Source organism: Gopherus evgoodei, chromosome 1, assembly GCF_007399415.2.
Source record: "Gopherus evgoodei ecotype Sinaloan lineage chromosome 1, rGopEvg1_v1.p, whole genome shotgun sequence".
Classification (NCBI taxonomy): Eukaryota; Metazoa; Chordata; order Testudines; family Testudinidae; genus Gopherus; species Gopherus evgoodei.
In genome coordinates, this window is record NC_044322.1 from 243,311,414 (window position 1) to 243,331,059 (window position 19,646).

Sequence of the window (19,646 nt, forward strand, 5' to 3'; positions counted from 1 at the left end):
CTATTATCCAGATAATGACTTGATTATTTTAAGGTAAACCAAAAATGTATACTCAGATACATAAGGTATATGTGTGTTTAATTACTGCAGCCACTTAACTGTATGTTTATTTGTGCCCAAAAGACAAGTTTCACTTAGAAAAAATCCTTAGTACATAAGTGTTAAGTGCACCTAGATCCTAAAACTCAGCACATGCAATGTGGAGGGGGATTGAGTATAACTCATTACTGCATAAAAAGGAAACTGGAGTCTATATGCAGAGTAAAAGATAAAGTAGTATGCCAGGCAACACATAGTTTAAAGAGTTAAATAGTCTGATGCTATCTGCAGCTGTCAACAGTGTAGAGAAAGTTACAACTTGAATTAACCATTTGTGGATTAGAATCCTAGAGAGTCTACCTTTATTTCTAATATTGGTTAAAACACAGAGGTATCATAAACTAGAAGGAAAGGGTTAATCAATAAATTAGCTGTGGTTATACCGAATAGGTGAATTTCAGAAGAAATTGGAAAAGGAGCAGTAAACCCATTCAGAGTGAATATTATCCTAAGGGGAGTTGGTACAGACCCTTACATTTAGGTTATCTAACACTCTCCATTATAAAGATTCTTGAGTTCATTTTTTGAGGAACCGTAATACCTCCACTGTTTGCAGCAGCCCATGAAATTCAGCAGAGAGAAAATCCCGGGACTAGAGAAATGCCTTTTCTTTATCCTTTTCAGGTTCAGCTGAATTATAAACTGTTAAAAGTTATCATTTCCCTTTTCTTGCTTGTTCTCCAAAGGAAAATGCTGTTCTGAGAATCGTTGGGAGCTGCCAGAACAGCTGTAGCAGGGTGGGGAAGGGAATCTAGTCTCCCCCTCCACACACATACATAACCCTACCTCAGCGTCCTCTCCTTCCAAAGGGCTCCACATGTGCCAGGTGGGAACAAAGAGAGGGGAGAAAGGGGCAGGACTAGGTTCTCTCTAACCACTTCCTGGACCTACCACACTGTGCCAGCATCCCATTTTCTGCTCTGAGATAAAAGCCTTCTCCTTCTAGCAGTTAACATAGTTAGTCCGGCAGCTCAAGTGACAGTACTGTCCTGAAAGTTCAGGTTTGTTACAGTTGTACATAATTTGATTTTAGCTTTGTTCCCCCCCCCCCAAATAATTACAGTATAAAAAAGATATTAAAATAACATTATTTAGGTTGCAAAATCAAGCACTTTTAAATTAGGAAATGTCACACTGAGAGTTGCCTGTGCAATCTTAATTTGGCCCCATTGCATATATGCGTTATGATTCAGTTTTTAATTACATGACTATATACTGTTCTTTTTGGAGGACTCCGGCCTCATTAGCACACAGGATGGACATAAAGGGGGCGAAGTTAAGGTTGCCCAGGCAAGCTAAATTCTAGCATTTCCTAACTTTCAAGTGCTTGATATGCAACTTAAAATTATTTTAATGTCATTTATATATCATAGCTTGATTAAAAATTGAATTGTTGTTCACGTTGACTTTGAATTGACATTTTATAAGAAACTAATTTTTAAATGATTGAATTTCCATCTTCAGAGATAATTCTGATAGCTGTTATTGAAAGTTATTACTTCTATTGATATAAGCTTTATTGACCTACAAAGCATCCAGACAAAAGCTGTCTTGCCAGAATAGAGTTAAGTACACTTCATAACAATACTTTGATTACTATGTATTATATATATTGAATTCGATTTTTTTGATAAACTTTGAACATTGAAAGTTAAATTTACCCCAATCAAATCTTGTTATTACATATTATAAGTCTTTATTTTATTTTCTGTTACTTTATTATGCTTATTGTTGAATTTTATTTTAATTAAATTAAACTTGAAAGCACAAGAATATCAGTCTACTTATTCAGTACACACAACACAGATTTCTAACTAATCTGAGGTTATGTCTACACTACACACCTTTTAGTGACTCAGCTGTGCCACTAAAAAGTGCGCAGTGTAGCCACGATTTGTCAGCAGGAAAGAGCTCTTCCGCAAACAAAATAATTCCACCCCCACAAGGGGCAATAGCTTTGTCGGCAGGAGAGCTCTCCCACTGACAAAGAACTGTTCACACTTTTCATTGGTAAAACGTTTGTCATTCATGGGGGGAAATGTTTTTTCACACTCCTGAGTGACAAAAGTTTTACCTAGCAAAGTCCAGTGTAGACAAAGCCTTAGAAAAACATCGAGAATGGTAAATTACAATTATTTATCCATTGAGGTGTGCATGCACATGTGTATCTCACACTGAAGTTGAATTCTCCCTTTGTGGCATGAATCTGCACTAAACATTGTAAAAATAAAATAAACTAGAAGCAGACTAGCAAGATATTTCATTCCATAATTTGTTCTCTGGCTCATTCCTTGATTTCTGGACAGAGATCACAGCTTTCATCCATCTCTTCAATTTCAAAGTCAGAACTAACATAAACTGTCCTGTCTGGTCACTATCATCCAAGCCATTAAACCACTGTATTTGTTGTTGTTATAAATAAAATGTTGAAGGAATTCCTCTATTGCTTTAAGTTAGCTCAGTGGTTTGAGCATTGGCCTGTTAAACCCAGGGGCCATGTCTACATCTAAAATTTTGCAGCGCTGGTTGTTACAGCTGTATTAGTACAGCTGTATAGGGCCAGCGCTGCAGAGTGGTCACACTTACAGCAACCAGCGCTGCAAGTGGTGTTAGATGTGGCCACACTGCAGCGCTGTTGGGCGGCTTCAAGGGGGGTTCCAGGAACGCGAGAGCAAACCGGGAAAGGAGACCAGCTTCGCCGCGGTTTGCTCTCGCGTTCCCGGAGCCACCCAGCAAACTGCAGGGAAGGAGACCTGCTTGCTCGGGGTTCCGGGAACGAGAGAGCAAACCGGGAAAGGAGACCAGCTTCGCCGCGGTTTGCTCTCGCGTTCCCGGAGCCACCCAGCAAACCGCAGGGAAGGAGACCTGCTTGCTCGGGGTTCCGGGAACGAGAGAGCAAACCAGGAAAGGAGACCAGCTTCGCCGCGGTTTGCTCTCGCGTTCCCCGAACCACCCTGCAAACCGCAGGGAAGGAGACCTGCTTGCTCGGGGTTCCGGGAACGAGAGAGCAAACCGGGAAAGGAGACCAGCTTCGCCGCGGTTTGCTCTCGCGTTCCCGGAGCCACCCTGCAAACCGCAGGGAAGGAGACCTGCTTGCTCGGGGTTCCGGGAACGAGAGAGCAAACCGGGAAAGGAGACCAGCTTCGCCGCGGTTTGCTCTCGCGTTCCCGGAGCCACCCAGCAAACTGCAGGGAAGGAGACCTGCTTGCTCGGGGTTCTGGGAACGAGAGAGCAAACCGGGAAAGGAGACCAGCTTCGCCGCGGTTTGCTCTCGCGTTCCCGGAGCCACCCAGCAAACCGCAGGGAAGGAGATCTGCTTGCTCGGGGTTCCGGGAACGAGAGAGCAAACCGGGAAAGGAGACCAGCTTCGCCGCGGTTTGCTCTCACGTTCCCGGAGCCACCCTGCAAACCGCAGGGAAGGAGACCTGCTTGCTCGGGGTTCCGGGAACGAGAGAGCAAACCGGGAAAGGAGACCAGCTTCGCCTCGGTTTGCTCTCGCGTTCCCGGAGCCACCCAGCAAACCGCAGGGAAGGAGACCTGCTTGCTCGGGGTTCCGGGAACGAGAGAGCAAACCGGGAAAGGAGACCAGCTTCGCCGCGGTTTGCTCTCGCGTTCCCCGAACCACCCTGCAAACCACAGGGAAGGAGACCTGCTTGCTCGGGGTTCCGGGAACAAGAGAGCAAACCGGGAAAGGAGACCAGCTTGATTACCAGAGGCTTCCTCCTTCCACGGAGGTCAAGAAAAGCGCTGGTAAGTGTCTACACTGGATTACCAGCGCTGGATCACCAGCGCTGGATCCTCTACACCCGAGACAAAACGGGAGTACGGCCAGCACTGCAAACAGGGAGTTGCAGCGCTGGTGGTGCCCTGCAGATGTGTACACCTTCAAAGTTGCAGCGCTGTAACTCCCTCACCAGCGCTGCAACTTTCTGATGTAGACAAGCCCAGGGTTGTGAGCTCTTGAGGGGGCCATTTAGGGATCTGGGGCAAAAATCTGTCTGGGGATTGGTCCTGCTTTGAGCAGGGGGCTGGACTAGATGACCTCCTGAGGTCCCTTCTTAACCTGATATTCTGTGATTCTAAGTTACGCTGGGCAATCCACCAACAATATGCTGATGCACCACTAGCAAGAGAACACCAGAGATAAAGCAGTGTCCATCAGACTCCCTGCAGCCTATATCCCTACCACCTTAGTAATGATCACATCATGTCTCAAATTACAAAGGATTGGGCACAGTCAATCTTTGAATGAGAGATGTCTAAGCAGACTTTAGGGTGACATAGACAGTGATACTGATGATTCAGTAGGTGTTACCATACCCTTCCCTATGAGTCATTACTGATCCACAGCACCAGTGTGTTTAGGGTAAAGTGCTGTGAGCTGTCAAAATGAAGTCATGACCATTTAACATTGTTGAAAAGCCCATGAGTCACCAGCTGAGGGTTAGATGACACAGAGTTTACAATGGTGGTGACTGTCTACCAGTGTTCCCAACTTTTCCCCTCAAGCTCTTGACATGGTATGAATGTGTGTAATTTTGTTGGCAGGGAAGGGGAGAATGGGTTTTTAACCACTTTTATGTTGGATGATGAAACATTTGTTAAACAGCTCCATTTTAAAAATGGAATAAATATTTAAAATTAGATACCTGATGGAGTTTGCGAAAAAAAGCTCAGCTCTGGTGGCTTGCTCCCACTGAAGTCAAGCAGGACTCCCGTTGCCTTCAGTGGGAAGTCAGGCCAAAGCAGAGGGATTTTGAAACTCCCATCCACAATATTTGTCACCATTCTCCCTTGTAAATCATTGTTGTCATGTGGCAATCAATAGCTGCCATGCTGTATTCCAGAAATGGCTTCAATTCATTGACTGACATAGTGGTTCCTAAGTGAGCATAATGGACCAAATTATATTCTAAATTATTGCAATATCCTCCTTCAAAACCCTCCATAAAACTCTCCTCTTTTACTGTGAGGCCTACGAAAACCTTGACAACAGGTAAGTTGTTGGTTTGCTGAGATCACTGCCTATTAGGCTGACAGTATTGTCTCATTGTTCTCCCTTTCTCTGGCTGTATCTATTGTCTCTTGTCTTATAGTCTGTACATTCTCTAGGGCAGGGACGGTCTTTTTGTTCTGTATTTGTACAATGTCTAGCACAGTGGGATTCCGGTCCGCAATGGGGACTCCTAGGTGCTACAAGAAATACAAATTGGTAAATAACAGCATTAATAATAATAATGCCATGCTGTCCCAGCACATCGCATTTAGTCACTCAATACTATTGCATGTGGTGTAAATCAAGCCAGGATTTGGCTCATAGTTTTGTGGGATTATTTGGGATGGAAGGTGCTATATAAACTGTAAATATCATCAAGCATCGCTTGGCCTACAAGGGTGAAATTCCACAATTTGAAGAAATCACTGTAGAGATCTGTCGTTATGAATATTCAAATTTAGGCTGCTTAGAGAGGTAAGACCCAACAACAAATGCTCTCAAATTATGTAGCTAGCTGAGTCATCTTACAACTTGTGACCCTTATAATGATGTTCTCTTTTTCAGAATCTATGCGATGCCACATACTGATTTGTCTGTTAAATTGAATCTTTGCCTCTAGATAGAAAGATGGATAGATATAAAGTTTATTTTGAAATGTCTTCTAGTGCCTCTGAGTCTGACTGATGTGAGATGTTATTTTGAACATGCCAAAGCATCTGAACGGCTCCAGTCTTTTCTTTTCAGTGTGCATTCCTTGATAAGTGGCAAAGCTTCTCACTTATCAGTCACTCAAAGTGACTGTGGCTGTCAGTTGTGTACAAAGCGCAATCAGTTTGGAAGCAGAGACACCAGCATTTTTCTTCTCAGCTTGAAGCAAACACATTTTGACTGCTAGTCATTCAATTTTAAAGCATCTTCAATTAGGGGCGGAAGAAGATATAAAGAAAACACATCCGAAACACCTCCACCAGCCAGCAGTAAAAATTTTATTATCTCCCGACTTACCTTACTGTAGCCGCTGCCGCCGCCTTTTTTGGCTACACAACAAAACTGCTCATGACTACGCATTCACCATATGGGTGAGATTGGGATCCTGCAGTGTACTAAAGTCCTTGTTCCTATGAGAGTTCAATGGGCAACACCACTTTCTTTCTCCCTCTTGTACCTTTGCTCCTTGCAGTGCTTTCACATACACAGACACACACTGATTGTAACCAAAAACATTAGAAATTTGTCACACTCTCTGTAGCCAATGATGAAACCAGTTACAAAAACCAATGGAATACTGAGTAGGAATGGGAGAAGGAAAGGGAGTCTAGGCAGACAATAGCAGCTGGTGAAAGACACCTGGCAGGGAGACAGCTTAGTAATGTGGAAGGCAGGGATGCTGGAAGCAGGGGTACTGGGGATGGCAGCCAAAGAGGATGTGGCACGAACGAGACAAATTACGAAATTGGAGACAGAATCTGGAAGAGAAGCTAGAAAGACGGGGCGCTGAAAATAGAAGACCTGGTTGGCAACCTCAGTTGAAAGATCCAGGACTGAGGCCTTTTTTCATAGTTTTGGCAGCTCTGGTGATTGTACTGTGATTCTTATGGTATTCAGTGTTTTTCTCATAACTATAGGTCCTGGAACCATGATTTTTTTTGTTTTGTTTTGTTTTAAGTAAGCTTCTAACCCTCAAGGTTGTGGGGAAAAGCTGGAAACTGTGATACTTAAAGCCTCCAACATCAGAAGGCAAATAAAAGGAAGTTAATTCTCTAAAATGCCATGATTTTAAAGCCAATCCCATGAGGTTTTGGGACCTACTTCTTGATTCTTGAATGCTCAGGTTGAGAATATTGGAAAAAGCACCAAATCAGCAGTTAGGGTCAGCAGTGGGGCAGCTACATGAAGTGTAGACAAAGACAAGCCAGGGTTTGTACTGACTGACCTAATCATGATTTAACCCTAAAACCTCAACTAGTTCAGCTGAACCCCAGCTTTCCTTTGAATATGCGTAGAGTCAGAACCAGTACAGCTGCACTGATTGCTGAAGTTTGTCTATAGCCTGAGTGTAGACAAGCCTGACAGTGAACTACTCTCTCACTTCTAGAAGTGATCTCTGTGGCTTTGACTGATGGAAGGTTGCTCTGCGAATAAACAGAGGATTGCCCATTTGGCATCTTTCACTAGCACTGAATTAACTTTTACAATAATGGAGGAGCTGCAGACCCAGAGACTGTCTATGGTAAATGCATCACTCTCTTCAGCAACGCACACGTTACTTGCTGTACATGTGATGACATAAGGAAAAGATTAATTCACTCAGAGCCTAGACTCTGACTTCTAGCTTAGATTTTTTTCACTCCTCCCTTTCCACATCTTGACCCTTTCCTCCTCTCTCTCTTTCTCTTTTTAAATAATTGAGGTTCCCAAGGGTTTTTCTGCAAGTCCTATTATGATAACTAAGAGGATATCAGCTGCAGAGCCTCTGTGAGAAACAATTGAATAGCTGCTTTGCCAATAACCTCAGTTGTTTGGGAAAAGGTTGCAAAGTCATGGGAAAGACTGCAATGCGACTTCTTCATGGGCCTGTCTCAGTGAATCCAGTAGGCCCATGTTTACAAGATGCAGGAAAACAGCTGCTCGTGACACATGATGAAACTGGACACAAGATCCCCAGTCTATAAGCCCATTGGGTTTGACTGCAATTTCAGCTAGCAAAGAGACCTGGACTCTTGAAAGCATATTCGCAATGGAGAAAAACAAAACAAAAACAAATTGGCTCAATGGACTGAACCAGCTCTGAAAGCAGTTTTGCAGAATAGGGAGGAAGAAGGATGGGAACAAACCTCCCACTTACATCAATGACAACCTTTCCATTGTCTTCAATGGGAGCTGAATCAGGCCCTTAGTTTGATGTCTTGGTTGACGTGGGCAACATTCTGTCCCTACTTCTCCCTAATATGTGTTGAGGTCCCCTAAATACAGAGGAATTAGCATCATTCCAGTTTACAGGGGGTGGCAAGCTGCAAAGAGGTCATGTGACTGTGAAGCACTGCTCTGAGGTCACTCTTTCCTCAGGAATTCAGAAATGGGGTCCTGGGGCAGGGACAGCATATGACCAGATTGAAACACTTTTACCCCTTAAAAATTCTCTGTTCAAAGCAGAGTTGCAACCAGGTTAAAAAAATAAGTTAGAGTGAAACTTCACCAGTCCTGAGGCTGCCCCGAAGCAGGTATCAACAGGATAATAAGGAGCTGAGAGGAGACATCACCATCATCCCCAGCAGTGGCTGCACCTATGGCACAAAGCCTCTTTGCTCATAGGATTTATCCCTTGTGGTACACTGCTGATGTTTGCCTTCCAACTGAGCATCGAATCTGAAGAAGGCTGAACTGTGCCAGCAGTAAAATTTAAAGTGCAAGTTTGTTGGGACATTTCCTTACGTTGCCACGTAAATTTACAGTGCTATATATATAGTTTGTGTTCCATAACAAGCAAAAACTGCCTCCAAACTGCCTATATTTTCTTTGAAACATTATAGCAAACTAATCAAAATCTCATTGTTTTACTTAAAAGAAATACAAAGAGAGAATTGTTACATACAAACAGTATGAAATATTAGGGCTAAAGATCATTCCGTAAACTCTGGATAACAGATGCTTGCTCACCTGAGCAGTTAAACAAACAAAATATCCAAATGCCAACAAACAAAAATTACTCACCCAAATTAACATCTGTGTGGCAAATCATGATACATAAAGCATTCTGAAATCAGTTTGCTTTTATATACTTATGTAAAGCTAGAATCAGTCCATTGTCTTTTCTTGTTCGGACTGTTTTAATGACAACTCTGTGACATTTCTAACCTATGTCTTTTCAAAATTCTGTGTGGCAGAGAAAGCTAAAACAACCCTAAACTTCCTCCACTCTCCCTGCAAAAAAATTATAGCTAGATTTTTTAATAGGGCTGGTCAGAAATCAGATATCCATCCTGCCGGAAATTCCAAGTGCTCAAGATTTTGAAACCTCAAACCTCAGAATTTCCCCATGAATGGGAATATTTTGATTCGGGTTCATACCAGTATTGCTGCCGCCTGTCCCAGATCTCCCTGTCTGCCAGTGCTGCTCCTGGGAAGCGGGGGGTGGGAGGGGTGGGGGGAGTTAAATCCCTTGACTAATGACAGGAGGGGAGGAACCCCTGGACTGATAATGGGAGGGCAGCCAGGAAATTGGGTGTGCATGGATCCTCAGGAATCCTGGATAGCCCCTCAGGCTGTCTTCTGGGGAAACGTGGGGAGAGTATGGGAAACTTCAGCTCCCAAGCTCACTGCCAGGCAAGCTGCCAATGACCAGGATTCCCAGAAGCCTTGAGAGCCCTGGCTCCATGACAGCCCACCAGCTGGTGCCAGTAGGTGTTCTGTGGCTGCATGGAGGAGCTGGTTGAGGTGAGGATGAGTTTCTCCCTAGCATGGCTGTGAAGGACAAGGGCAGAATCTAGCCCAACATTTGAAGGTCCAACAGTGCAGTACTCCTCTGCTTGCTCTTGCAGCTACAGTCAGCTAAGGATCTGTTCTGAAAAACAAGTTGGCATTATCGGGGCTGCTCATGCAAAATGAAAGAGTTACAAAAAAATAGTAGCAGACCCACTGGAACAGCAGATCCAGAGAGAGCAGGTCAGGATGAACTGAATACTTGGGCAAATGGAAATCAGTAAGAAAAATACCTTTTCATTTTCATGTCTCTAAAATGGCATTAAAAACACATGGAGAATATATATAAAGCCCCTTACAAATTAGTTCCAGTGCACCCTGCAAAGCAGATAAAAATGATGATATCCATTTCTCCAAAGCATAAATTGCAGTACAAGTGGCCTTCAGCTGTGGTCAGACACAGAGTCCTGGCCTTAGTCTACACACAAAGTTGCACTAGTTTAACATTAAACTTTTATTTAAACCCTGCCAACTCATATATGCAGACAAACCCACAGCCCTGCTCTAATGAACATTGCCTCTGTGTGTAACCAGAGGGGATGTGTATTTTCAGTTGGATACCCATGCGACTGGTACATTCTTCTGTGCGCAAGTGGTTATCATGTCTTTCTTCTGCATCACAGAAGTGGATACTTTAACTGAACTGTAGTTACACTCAGCATTTCCCATCCTCCAAAGAGGCAATATACCTTGTAATCTATCCCTGCTTGTCTGCAAGTTTTGGTGTTTGTTTCGTAAGTGTAATGGGAGAGGGAAATGTTTCCAACTTAGCGCACTCAGAGAAAGGAGTCATAAATCAGCAGGTCAGTCAGGGTTTTTTTTTTAACATTAAGGTATTATGTTTTCAATACAATATTTCACTAGATTTTTTTTGTGTGTGTAATAATTTATCTGGAATTACTACAACTCTAATAAGTTTAGAAAAATTTGGCTCAAGTAAAATGAATCCTTTGTCATTTATAGTTTGGGTTCATTGCTGCAGCCTAATCATTCAATTGTACGTAAGTCAAATAGCAATCCCAACTTCGTAGGAACATTTCCATGTCAATAAATCTAAGGCAGTTTGTTTAAAAACTCTGGCCCTGTGAGACAGAAGCATGATAGACTAGTTAGGGCAGGGTGAAAAAGCCGGAACCCACAGCCTCTGTGCACATTTGACTTTCATGTCACAATTTTATTTCACCAGCCTTAACCTGTCATGAAACTCACTGACCATTTTGTGTAATCCATACAGTAGAGTGACCAGGCCACTGTCTCCATTTCCTTATAATGAATAAGCTACTTTTTCACTCTGGAATTGTTATTTCTCTATGCCAACAACTGTTCGTTTATTCCATGGAAAGAAAATATTTATTTTTATTAGTAGTAGAATTTATATTTTTTTAAAACTTTATACCTGACCTGGCTGTTTCCTGGCTGTTTCACTGAGAGTTGGATGGGGACGTGTTACTAGGGGTTAGAGTGACAGTTATTTAGATGGGCAGAAGCCAAGGAACCATCTCTAGAGGAATGAGATGTCTCCAAATCTCTTCAAACCTTGATCTCTGTGATGTAGCTGCCTAAAGAAGGGTACCAGCTCCAGATAGTGTTTTGTGTGAAGTAGGCACCCAGGGTAAATTCGTGCTTTCATTGACTTCAATAGGATCACAATTTCATCCATATCCCTAGACAATGGGTTGAGACAGGCCATCAACTCATTTCCTAAGCCAGCAACAAGTATCAGAGAAGTAGTGAGTTGACTTTCATTTAGTACTGACTTAGGTCAGGGTTCAAGAGATGAAAGGCTCTATATCTCATTATCAGTCTGTATTTTCCAGTACCCCAGAGAAGACCTATTTCATTTTTACACTCTACACTTAAAAGAAAGAGGGTCAGATTATTATTATTATTTGCAATTTACTCACTGTTTATAAAAACAACTTCCCCTCTTACTCTGGGCTCATAAGTAGAAACTTAAAACTAAAATTTGGTTCCTCTCTCTCTCTCATCACTTGTCATGGTAGGGTTTCTTGTACTGTTTTTCAGACTTTTGTTAAAGATGCAGCAATAAAGATTTTTTTTTAAATCTACCCACCAACACAAAGAATTGCATGCACTTTACAAAGAGATGGCATAAAGAAAAAAACTATATAAATCCAAGTTGGGCCTACCAATCTCAAGACTCTAACAAAGATTAGTGTCATTATAAATTGTCTTATATGAGAAGTCTAGTACTTTGCCTGCCACAGTTTATGAAAGGACTAAAGTGATAGGGCCAGTTATTCAGCTAATGTAAATCAGTGTAGCTCCACTGACTGTAGTGGAGTTATGCTGTTGTAAACCATCTGAGGATCTGGCCCATCATTTTCTGCAACTGAGACTGAGGGATTACAGAAAGGTCTGGGCAGAGAAATCCTGATGCTGTTGAACGAATGGAACATTATAGCATATACTTACCACAGTGATTTGAGATGCTTTATAAATTATTACATATCTAGCTACTTAGAGATTGTGCCATGATTATAAACCCATGTAAACTTCAGATATTTCTTTATAAACAGGAGACTAAAACCTCAATTTATTATTCAAGCAAAAGTATGGGCTCAAGCTGATTTGTATTATTAAAAAACAGGAGTATGCGCAAGCTCAACACCCAAGAAAAAAAATACAATAAGTAGTGCAAAGAGATATTGAAAACTCCTTTTCACTGCCAAGTGGAGATGTCATTCTTCTGACAGGAAGATTTACAAATATATATTCCATTCCCACTTTAAATTTGCATCCAATTCAGGTTAAAAGCAGTCCAAGGGTTTGTCATGGTACAGGAGAGATGATGTCTTGTTAGAATGCGTTAGCTACCACATTCTAACTAACATGTTCTAAGATTCTAGAATAGACAAGGCAATATAGACTTTAACACATGCCAATGGATTGAGTTGAAGCGTAAAGTGGTGGAGTCTAGCAAACACAATCTAACAACACACCTTTAGTCCAAGTCCAGAAACCCTTCTGATACCCACAGCCACAACAGCATGCCGTAAGAGAAGGAATTACAAATTCAACCTCTCCCTTTTATTACCATATCCAATCACAGCTTTTCCCAGCTGTCCACTTTTCTCAACTGACATACTCAAAAAGGAAAGACACCCTCCAATACCAGCAAAAACGCCATCCTACCTACCTCATAACATTTATAATACAAAAACAGTCCAAAACATTTTGGCTTCATGTAAATACAGAACTTAGAGTCATGGGATATTGTACTGTATTTTATATGGTCAACAACAGCATTCAGAAATAGGAAAGCAACTGGCCTCCTCAGAATGCCTCCTCAAAGAAGGCAGTCAGGCACCCACTTCTCTTTGTCCATACGTCCCCAAAAATAAAGATGAGAAGGAGAAACAAAGAACTGTGGAACTAAAGAAACAAACTTAACCAAAATGTTCAATCTTCCAAAAGAGTGTAGGATTGATTTCAGTTTTAGATCAAAGATGACCAATGCCTGTGGTACAGTTTGCTTTATATAAAGCAGTCTGCCCTTCCCTATTTGCCTCACAACTTTTCAAAAGGAAGGTAAACTCAGTTTCCTTCTATTGTACTTCACGACTAGATTGTAATACCTAACTATCCCAGTCTAAATTTTCTTCTCCGTTCAACTCCACTATAGTCAACAGATTTACACTAGTTTTACTAAGAGCATGATTTAAACTTTAATTCACAAGAAAACCCACCATAATGTAAAATGATTTTTTTCTGGGTTCAGGTTGATATGTGACATCTTGAAATGATCATGTGATGGAGCATAGCAACGCATTTATTAGGGGCCAAGGTATCCTCTGACTTACACAACATGCTACCTTATTGATTTTAGTGTGGCTGCCAATGGCTCATCTAAGAACTGCGCACAGCCCTGTATCTTACACACATTTTTAATCAGTGCATATCAGCTTATGCCACACAAAATCAGTTGCTATGCAATGCTGAATATTAAAGATGGACCCGAGGCATGAAGATTGGATCTGGATCTAAACTTTCCTCAAAGTTCAAGGCTTTTTGGATCTAGGAGGGTGAATCATCTGATTATAAAAATCAGATCCAGCCACAAATGTCCAAGTCCCAAAGTTTCTTCACATGTTGAGGTTTTTGGATCCATCTCTAGTAGCAGGTACAATCAATGATTTTAGTAACTAGGTGATGTGCACTGGAACATCAGAGAGCAGGAACAAACTTTTTGCTTTTTAAATATAACATGCTATTGACTCTCAGAGCATAAAACGTATACTACCATAGGAAGGAAGATGAAGAAACAAATAAGAAGCAATATCAGGTGAAAATGAAATATAATTATATCCATAACATTCTGGTACAAGAGTTAGCAATCTTCTTCGCTGATGGAGCACGCACACAGCCACTTGTGACCTCACCTCCTCAGCTGCTCTCCAGAATCCTTTTGCTGGCTCCTGCTCCAAATGAGTCCCTTCTAGAATTATTAAATGCTTTAGACTGTTCTCCTGATACCTAAGGGGAAGTTGGCTGCAAAAGACTGGGCAAAACTGTTTCAGCAGAAGACTCAAGATAGAATTGGAGGAGATCTGTAACTCCCCACCCAACAATTGCAAGAGACACTACAGACACTTCTGTGGGGTATGCGCTGCAGGTTGAGAGCCACTGTTCCAAAGTCTGATCCTGCAAACCCTTACTGATGTGAATGGCACTCTGAAATCAATAGTGCTTCCAATATGCGTCAAGTTAATCAAAAGTGTAAAGGTTTGCAGAATCCCACCCTTAGTGCTTAATAGCAAGTAACGTCCTTATCCATTTTCTTAAAATACAATACCAGCATCTTTCTGTACAGATTCTTACAAAGACTCTGGCTGTACTGAAGGGGGTTGGAAGAAAGAAGGGAAAAGTGAAAATTAAGGATTATAGGTAGGGTGACAATCTCTGACCTGGATCTGCTGCTGAAGAAGGTTAATTTTGTGTTGCTGCTGCAGAAGCTGCTGCTGTTGTCTTGCAATCTGCGGAGAAATTGCAAATGTAAAATTTGTACCAATACTCCTAGAATTGTTACATAGGAATTTCCCACCTTTTTTAGTTCTTGACACCACTCTGTTAAGCTAGTGACATTGTGGTATGTGGGTGGCAGCAGCTGGATGTGCCACAGAGGCAGGAGGCTCACATTTGCGCATCATGGTAGTGGCAGTTCATGAAAAAGTGAACCTCGGGGACAACACTGTCAGAACTGATGGGGAGGGATAGACTGATACGTGAGTCCCTTCTCATTAGCCAATTCATAGACTCGTATTGCCACTGGTCTTAAAGAATACTGCTTGTCTGCCCCTTTCTGTTGGTGGAAGAGCACTTGGGAGAAGACATCAAATAGGAGGAAGAGGAAAAAGGAGCAAAGAAGAGAATACACAGTACTTCTATAGCATCTACTATTCAAGGATTTCCAAGAACTTTACAAATATGAAATGCAGGAGGAAGGCATTATCTACATTTTATTAATAGGGAAACAGAGGCAAAAAGATTGGTGCTTGATTTTGGGCAATTCACTTAACCACTAAGTGCTTCAATGTCCAGAAAAGTCACGGACAGAAACCAGGGGCCAGATCCTCAGCTGGTGTAAGTCAGCATAGCTCCACTGTGTCTTCAGTGTACATGCGCTAATTTATACCTGTTGAAGATCTGACCCCAAGTCTCCTGATTTGAAGTCTTGTGTATTTATCACAAGACCATCCTTCCCCCTCAACTGAGCAAGGTGATTGTGGGTCAAATCCCATTTACAATTGATGAGAAGGTACAAAAAGAGTTCTGACACAAAGATTACGTCTACACTGCAGCCACAGGTGTGATTTGCAGCATATGCAGGTGTTACCCATGCTAGCTCTATTCTACCTAGCTTGCTGAAATTAGAAATGAGAATACTGCAGTGCAAGCTTCAGCGCCAGCTGCACAAGCAAGCAGGTACCAAAGGAGGTCAGATGGCCTTGTACAGATGGGCTGAACTTGCGCTGCCACATCTTCACTTCTATATTTATCAGGCTAGCTAGATAACAGCTAATGGAGCTATACAAGCTGCAAATCACACCCTTGGCTGCAGTGTAGACAGATCTATAGAGCTGAGGAGGAATATGCCGCTAAATTTAAAAAGCATCTTTTTGTTTAAATTCTACAAAAGTTTTGTTTCAGTCACCAGAACATCTCCATTCTTGTGAATTGCTAACAGAGCATTGCAAGCATTGTTGGGGGAGTATTCTTCCCCTGATGTAAGTCTCAACATTTATGGGAATAAAATCTACTTATTGAGGGGAGAACTGATGAGCTTTTCCCCCCAGATAAAGTTTTAATTTCCTTTATTAAACTAGTGGCATATGAAACGCCTATCTGTAGCTGATTTGATAGCCTGGGGAAAGAAAAAAGTTTTCCGTGTTTAGAGAGGCTCACTGTTAATGATTAAATAAAAACTTTAGTTCATATTTTTTACAAAAATCAGTTTGTATGTAATGCATGACTACAAGGATTTCTAACCTGTGGGGTTGTTTTATTTCTTTTTTTTTTTTTGATTTTCGCTCTATTCTCCTTTTCTCTTTTGGACTATTTGGTGGTATTAAAACAATAGCGACCTCTACAGGTAAGGGTACAGGTCCTGATGGATGTCTCGCCAAAAAGATCTTGCCAGTGATGCCTCTCCATCTATGTCTATATACTAGCAACAATGTGAACGGGCTACTCTAATTTAATAGATGATTCATTTCTCCTACTGTCCCTTAAAGAATTTCTTCTTCTGTGGGGGTTTTATGTTCAAGAGACGGAAATTCCACAGAACAGCTCAGTCACAATATTCAGCATTAAGGATGAGATTTTAACTATCCAAGCACCAGTAAAAACAAAGACATAGCTCCCACAGCAACCACAATTCCTCTTGTGCATAATGCAGTGTTTTCTATTGTATGTTGTCAACTGGTATGCTTTATTATATACATACAATGTGGTGGAGTTACCGTAGTGGTGGCAATAATGAATGAATTTCCATACTTATGTGAGTTTCAGATAAGTCATACAGGTATTTTAGTTAATTTACTCTTATTTTTTTTTAAAAAGAAAGAACTGTAATTGATCAGACATTCAAATAAATGCACTGTTTTCCCATGTTTACAGGAAATACATTCAAGAAATAACATATGGAATGTCTAACCCATCAAATCAATTCAAATCTGTTTATTTCAAAATGCAGAATTCTAGAGCTAGACACACACTCAAGATAGTGTATCTGGATAACAGCACTCAGCACACACTTAGGGCACAATTTAAGCCAGGTTTCTGTTTGTCCTCAATTTCTGTCTACACAAAGCTGGGCAGACACATACCTGTGCTTTCACTTTTCTGAAAATTTGTACTTAGAAAAAGTATTGGGAAAAGAGATGGTTTTGCATGCAAATTCTAATATATGCATATATAGATAAGTGTGAACACATATTTGTGCCTGCAAAGGGTAAATGCGTGTATTTGTGAGGGCTGAAAATCAGTCTCTTAAATGGGAACGAAAAGTATCACACTGGTTCACTAGTTTATATTTTATGTATTTCTCATTCAGTTTTTTTCAAACTTCACAAACTGCACTTTTAGGTGGCACTGCACTATCTAAAGGCCCATTTTGCTCTGTTATGCACAACCAACCTCATTGACTTCAAGTGACCATTGGCACAGGCATATTCTGCAGGGCTGAATTTGTGTTTTTATTTGCACTCCTAAAACAAAACAATATTTTGAGTTTTTGTCTCTCAAAATAGTGGGATAAGCATTTGAAAAGTAGAAAAAACACCATTTTTTAACACTACGAAAAATAAAAAAATGCTTCGATATATTTTTGCCCAACTTTCCACACCCCAAAACAAAAAGAAAAAATTAATTCTGGGCTAAGAACAATCTTGAGAAATTTCAGCCCTCAAAGATAAGCTATTGTAAAGTTAAACATCAATGAATAGGAGTTTAGAATGAGATTCGCTATAATAATCACTCACCTGTTCCTGTTGCTGCTTAGCCAGCTCCATTTGCTGGCGTTGTTTCTCGATTTGTGATGCAGCCAGTTTCTTCTGTTCATCATGAGCTGCCAGCAGCTGCTCACGCAAACTGGTCAGTTGATTGATCATACCCATAAGCTGCCTTTCTTTCTCAGCTAGGCTTTCTGGAGTCCCTGGGCATCACAGAGTGACAAAAGGTAAAGGAAAGAGAGAGAAATGAGAGTCGGGTAATTTTTAAATGGCAGTTTCAGTATAAACAGAATTTCAGTACAGTATATGCAAAATCACAACGCATATTGCAATGCATTCCTCTGGAACAACTAGGGACATACTCTTCACAGAAAAATGAGACAGGGAAGATGATTAAGGCACCATTCAATTCCCTGCTCTACCACTATTTTCATGTGTAACTGAGGAAGTCACTTATTTATTCTCTCTGTGCCTCAGTTACCCATCTATAAAACTGGGGTTAATAATACTTCCTTTCCCTGCTCGCCCCGCTTCTCTTTCAGTAGCCTGTTTAGTAGAGTGGATAGAAACATGGAGAAACAGTTTTGTGAAAACTTTCGAAGTTGCTTACATTTCACATGGTTCACAACCAACTGCTTTGAAAACGTTTCTGTCAAAACTAGATATCCACATTTTCTGTTTCCAGAAAACCCACTCCCCAGTGAGGTAGGTATTATCATCCCCATTGTACAAATAGGCATGCTGAAGAACAGAAATCTTATGCACATTAGATTTTTTTCCTTTTTCTCTTTAGTATCCCAGGGCAGGCCAGCTGCCAGTATTCTAGTTGCCACGTTGCCCAGCTCTGCTCTGATCAGGGTTAGATAATACAGTGGTTAAATGTCAATAGCTGATACCAGGGTTGCTACCACTGATGAGAATTTTTTAAAATCTAGTGTAGAGTAGAAATAGCTAAGAGGTTGTGCCACTTGCCATCACTAACCCAACTTGCTCATTATGTTATTTTACAAACACCAGATTTCTATTATCTACAAGTGCACTAGAAATATGTTCTGCTCATGTTTCCCCAGAAATATGCACCAATTACCACCATCCCATTTTTTTTTCCTCCACAGCAGGTTTCCTTTCACCCAGAAAGGAATGAGAGGGGATCTGGGGACAGTGTAGTAAGAGCCTCACAAATCGGAGAGAAATCAAAATGTATTAATCAAAAACTATGTATAACAATGGCACCTTTGCCATGAATTGAAAAGATGATCAATTAAATAATAAAATATACTCGCAGGTAATCTACCAGCACCCACCAACACAACACAACCGTCGCAAAGGTCTCCTCCCTTACAGAAATCAGAGCCCATGAAGTTCTTCCCCAAAAAGCTTGAGGAAATGGATAAGCCTTCTGTCTAGATATCTCCTCTTAAAACAGTCTGCTTTTGGGACAGCCCTGCCACATAAACCCCTCTCAAATATGAGAAGTGTTCTGCTGCCAATGTCACCAACGCTCTCCAATTCAACAAAAGAAAAACTGGCGACTACACTAACCATGCTCATAGCCAACTATCAGTCAGACATGAAAAGAGCTACGGGTATTAGCTCATTTAGTCCACTCCCCTGCCAGTGTAGGAATCTTCCCTACAATATATTTACCAGCACTTTCTGGATTAAATTTCAGATTCATAGATTGTTAAGGTCAGAAGGGACCTTGTGATCCTCAAGCCTGACCTCTTGTATAGCACAGGCCAAAGAATTTCCCCAAAATAAGTCACAGAGGAAAAACATCCAATCTTGATTTAAAAAATATTTCAGTGATGGAGAATCCACCGTGACCCCCTTGGTAAACTGTTCCAATGGTTAATTACTCTCACTGTTAAAAATGTACATATTACTTCCAGTCTGGATTTGTCTAGCTTCAACTTCCAGCCATTAGATAGTGTTTTACCTGTCTTTGCTGGATTGAAGAGCCTGTTATTAAACACTTGTTCACTATGTAGGTACTAACAGACTGTAATCAAGTCACCCCTTAACTTTCTCTTTATTAAACTAAATAGATTGAGCTCCTTGAATCTGTCACTACAAGGCACATTTTCTAATCCTTTAAT

General features: G+C 41.2%; 1 protein-coding gene across 8 annotated transcripts in view; it reads right to left on the minus strand.

The window, feature by feature from the left end:
* Window positions 1-19,646, minus strand: part of SOX5 (SRY-box transcription factor 5) — an 880,866-nt gene that overhangs the window by 185,982 nt on the left and 675,238 nt on the right. For all 8 annotated transcript variants that reach the window (XM_030541505.1, XM_030541513.1, XM_030541529.1 and 5 more), the window contains 2 exons: window positions 17,578-17,750; window positions 14,503-14,571 (listed from right to left, as the gene is read on the minus strand). In XM_030541505.1, coding sequence (XP_030397365.1) covers window positions 14,503-14,571; window positions 17,578-17,750 — 242 coding nt within the window. The remainder of the gene's footprint in view (window positions 1-14,502; window positions 14,572-17,577; window positions 17,751-19,646) is intronic.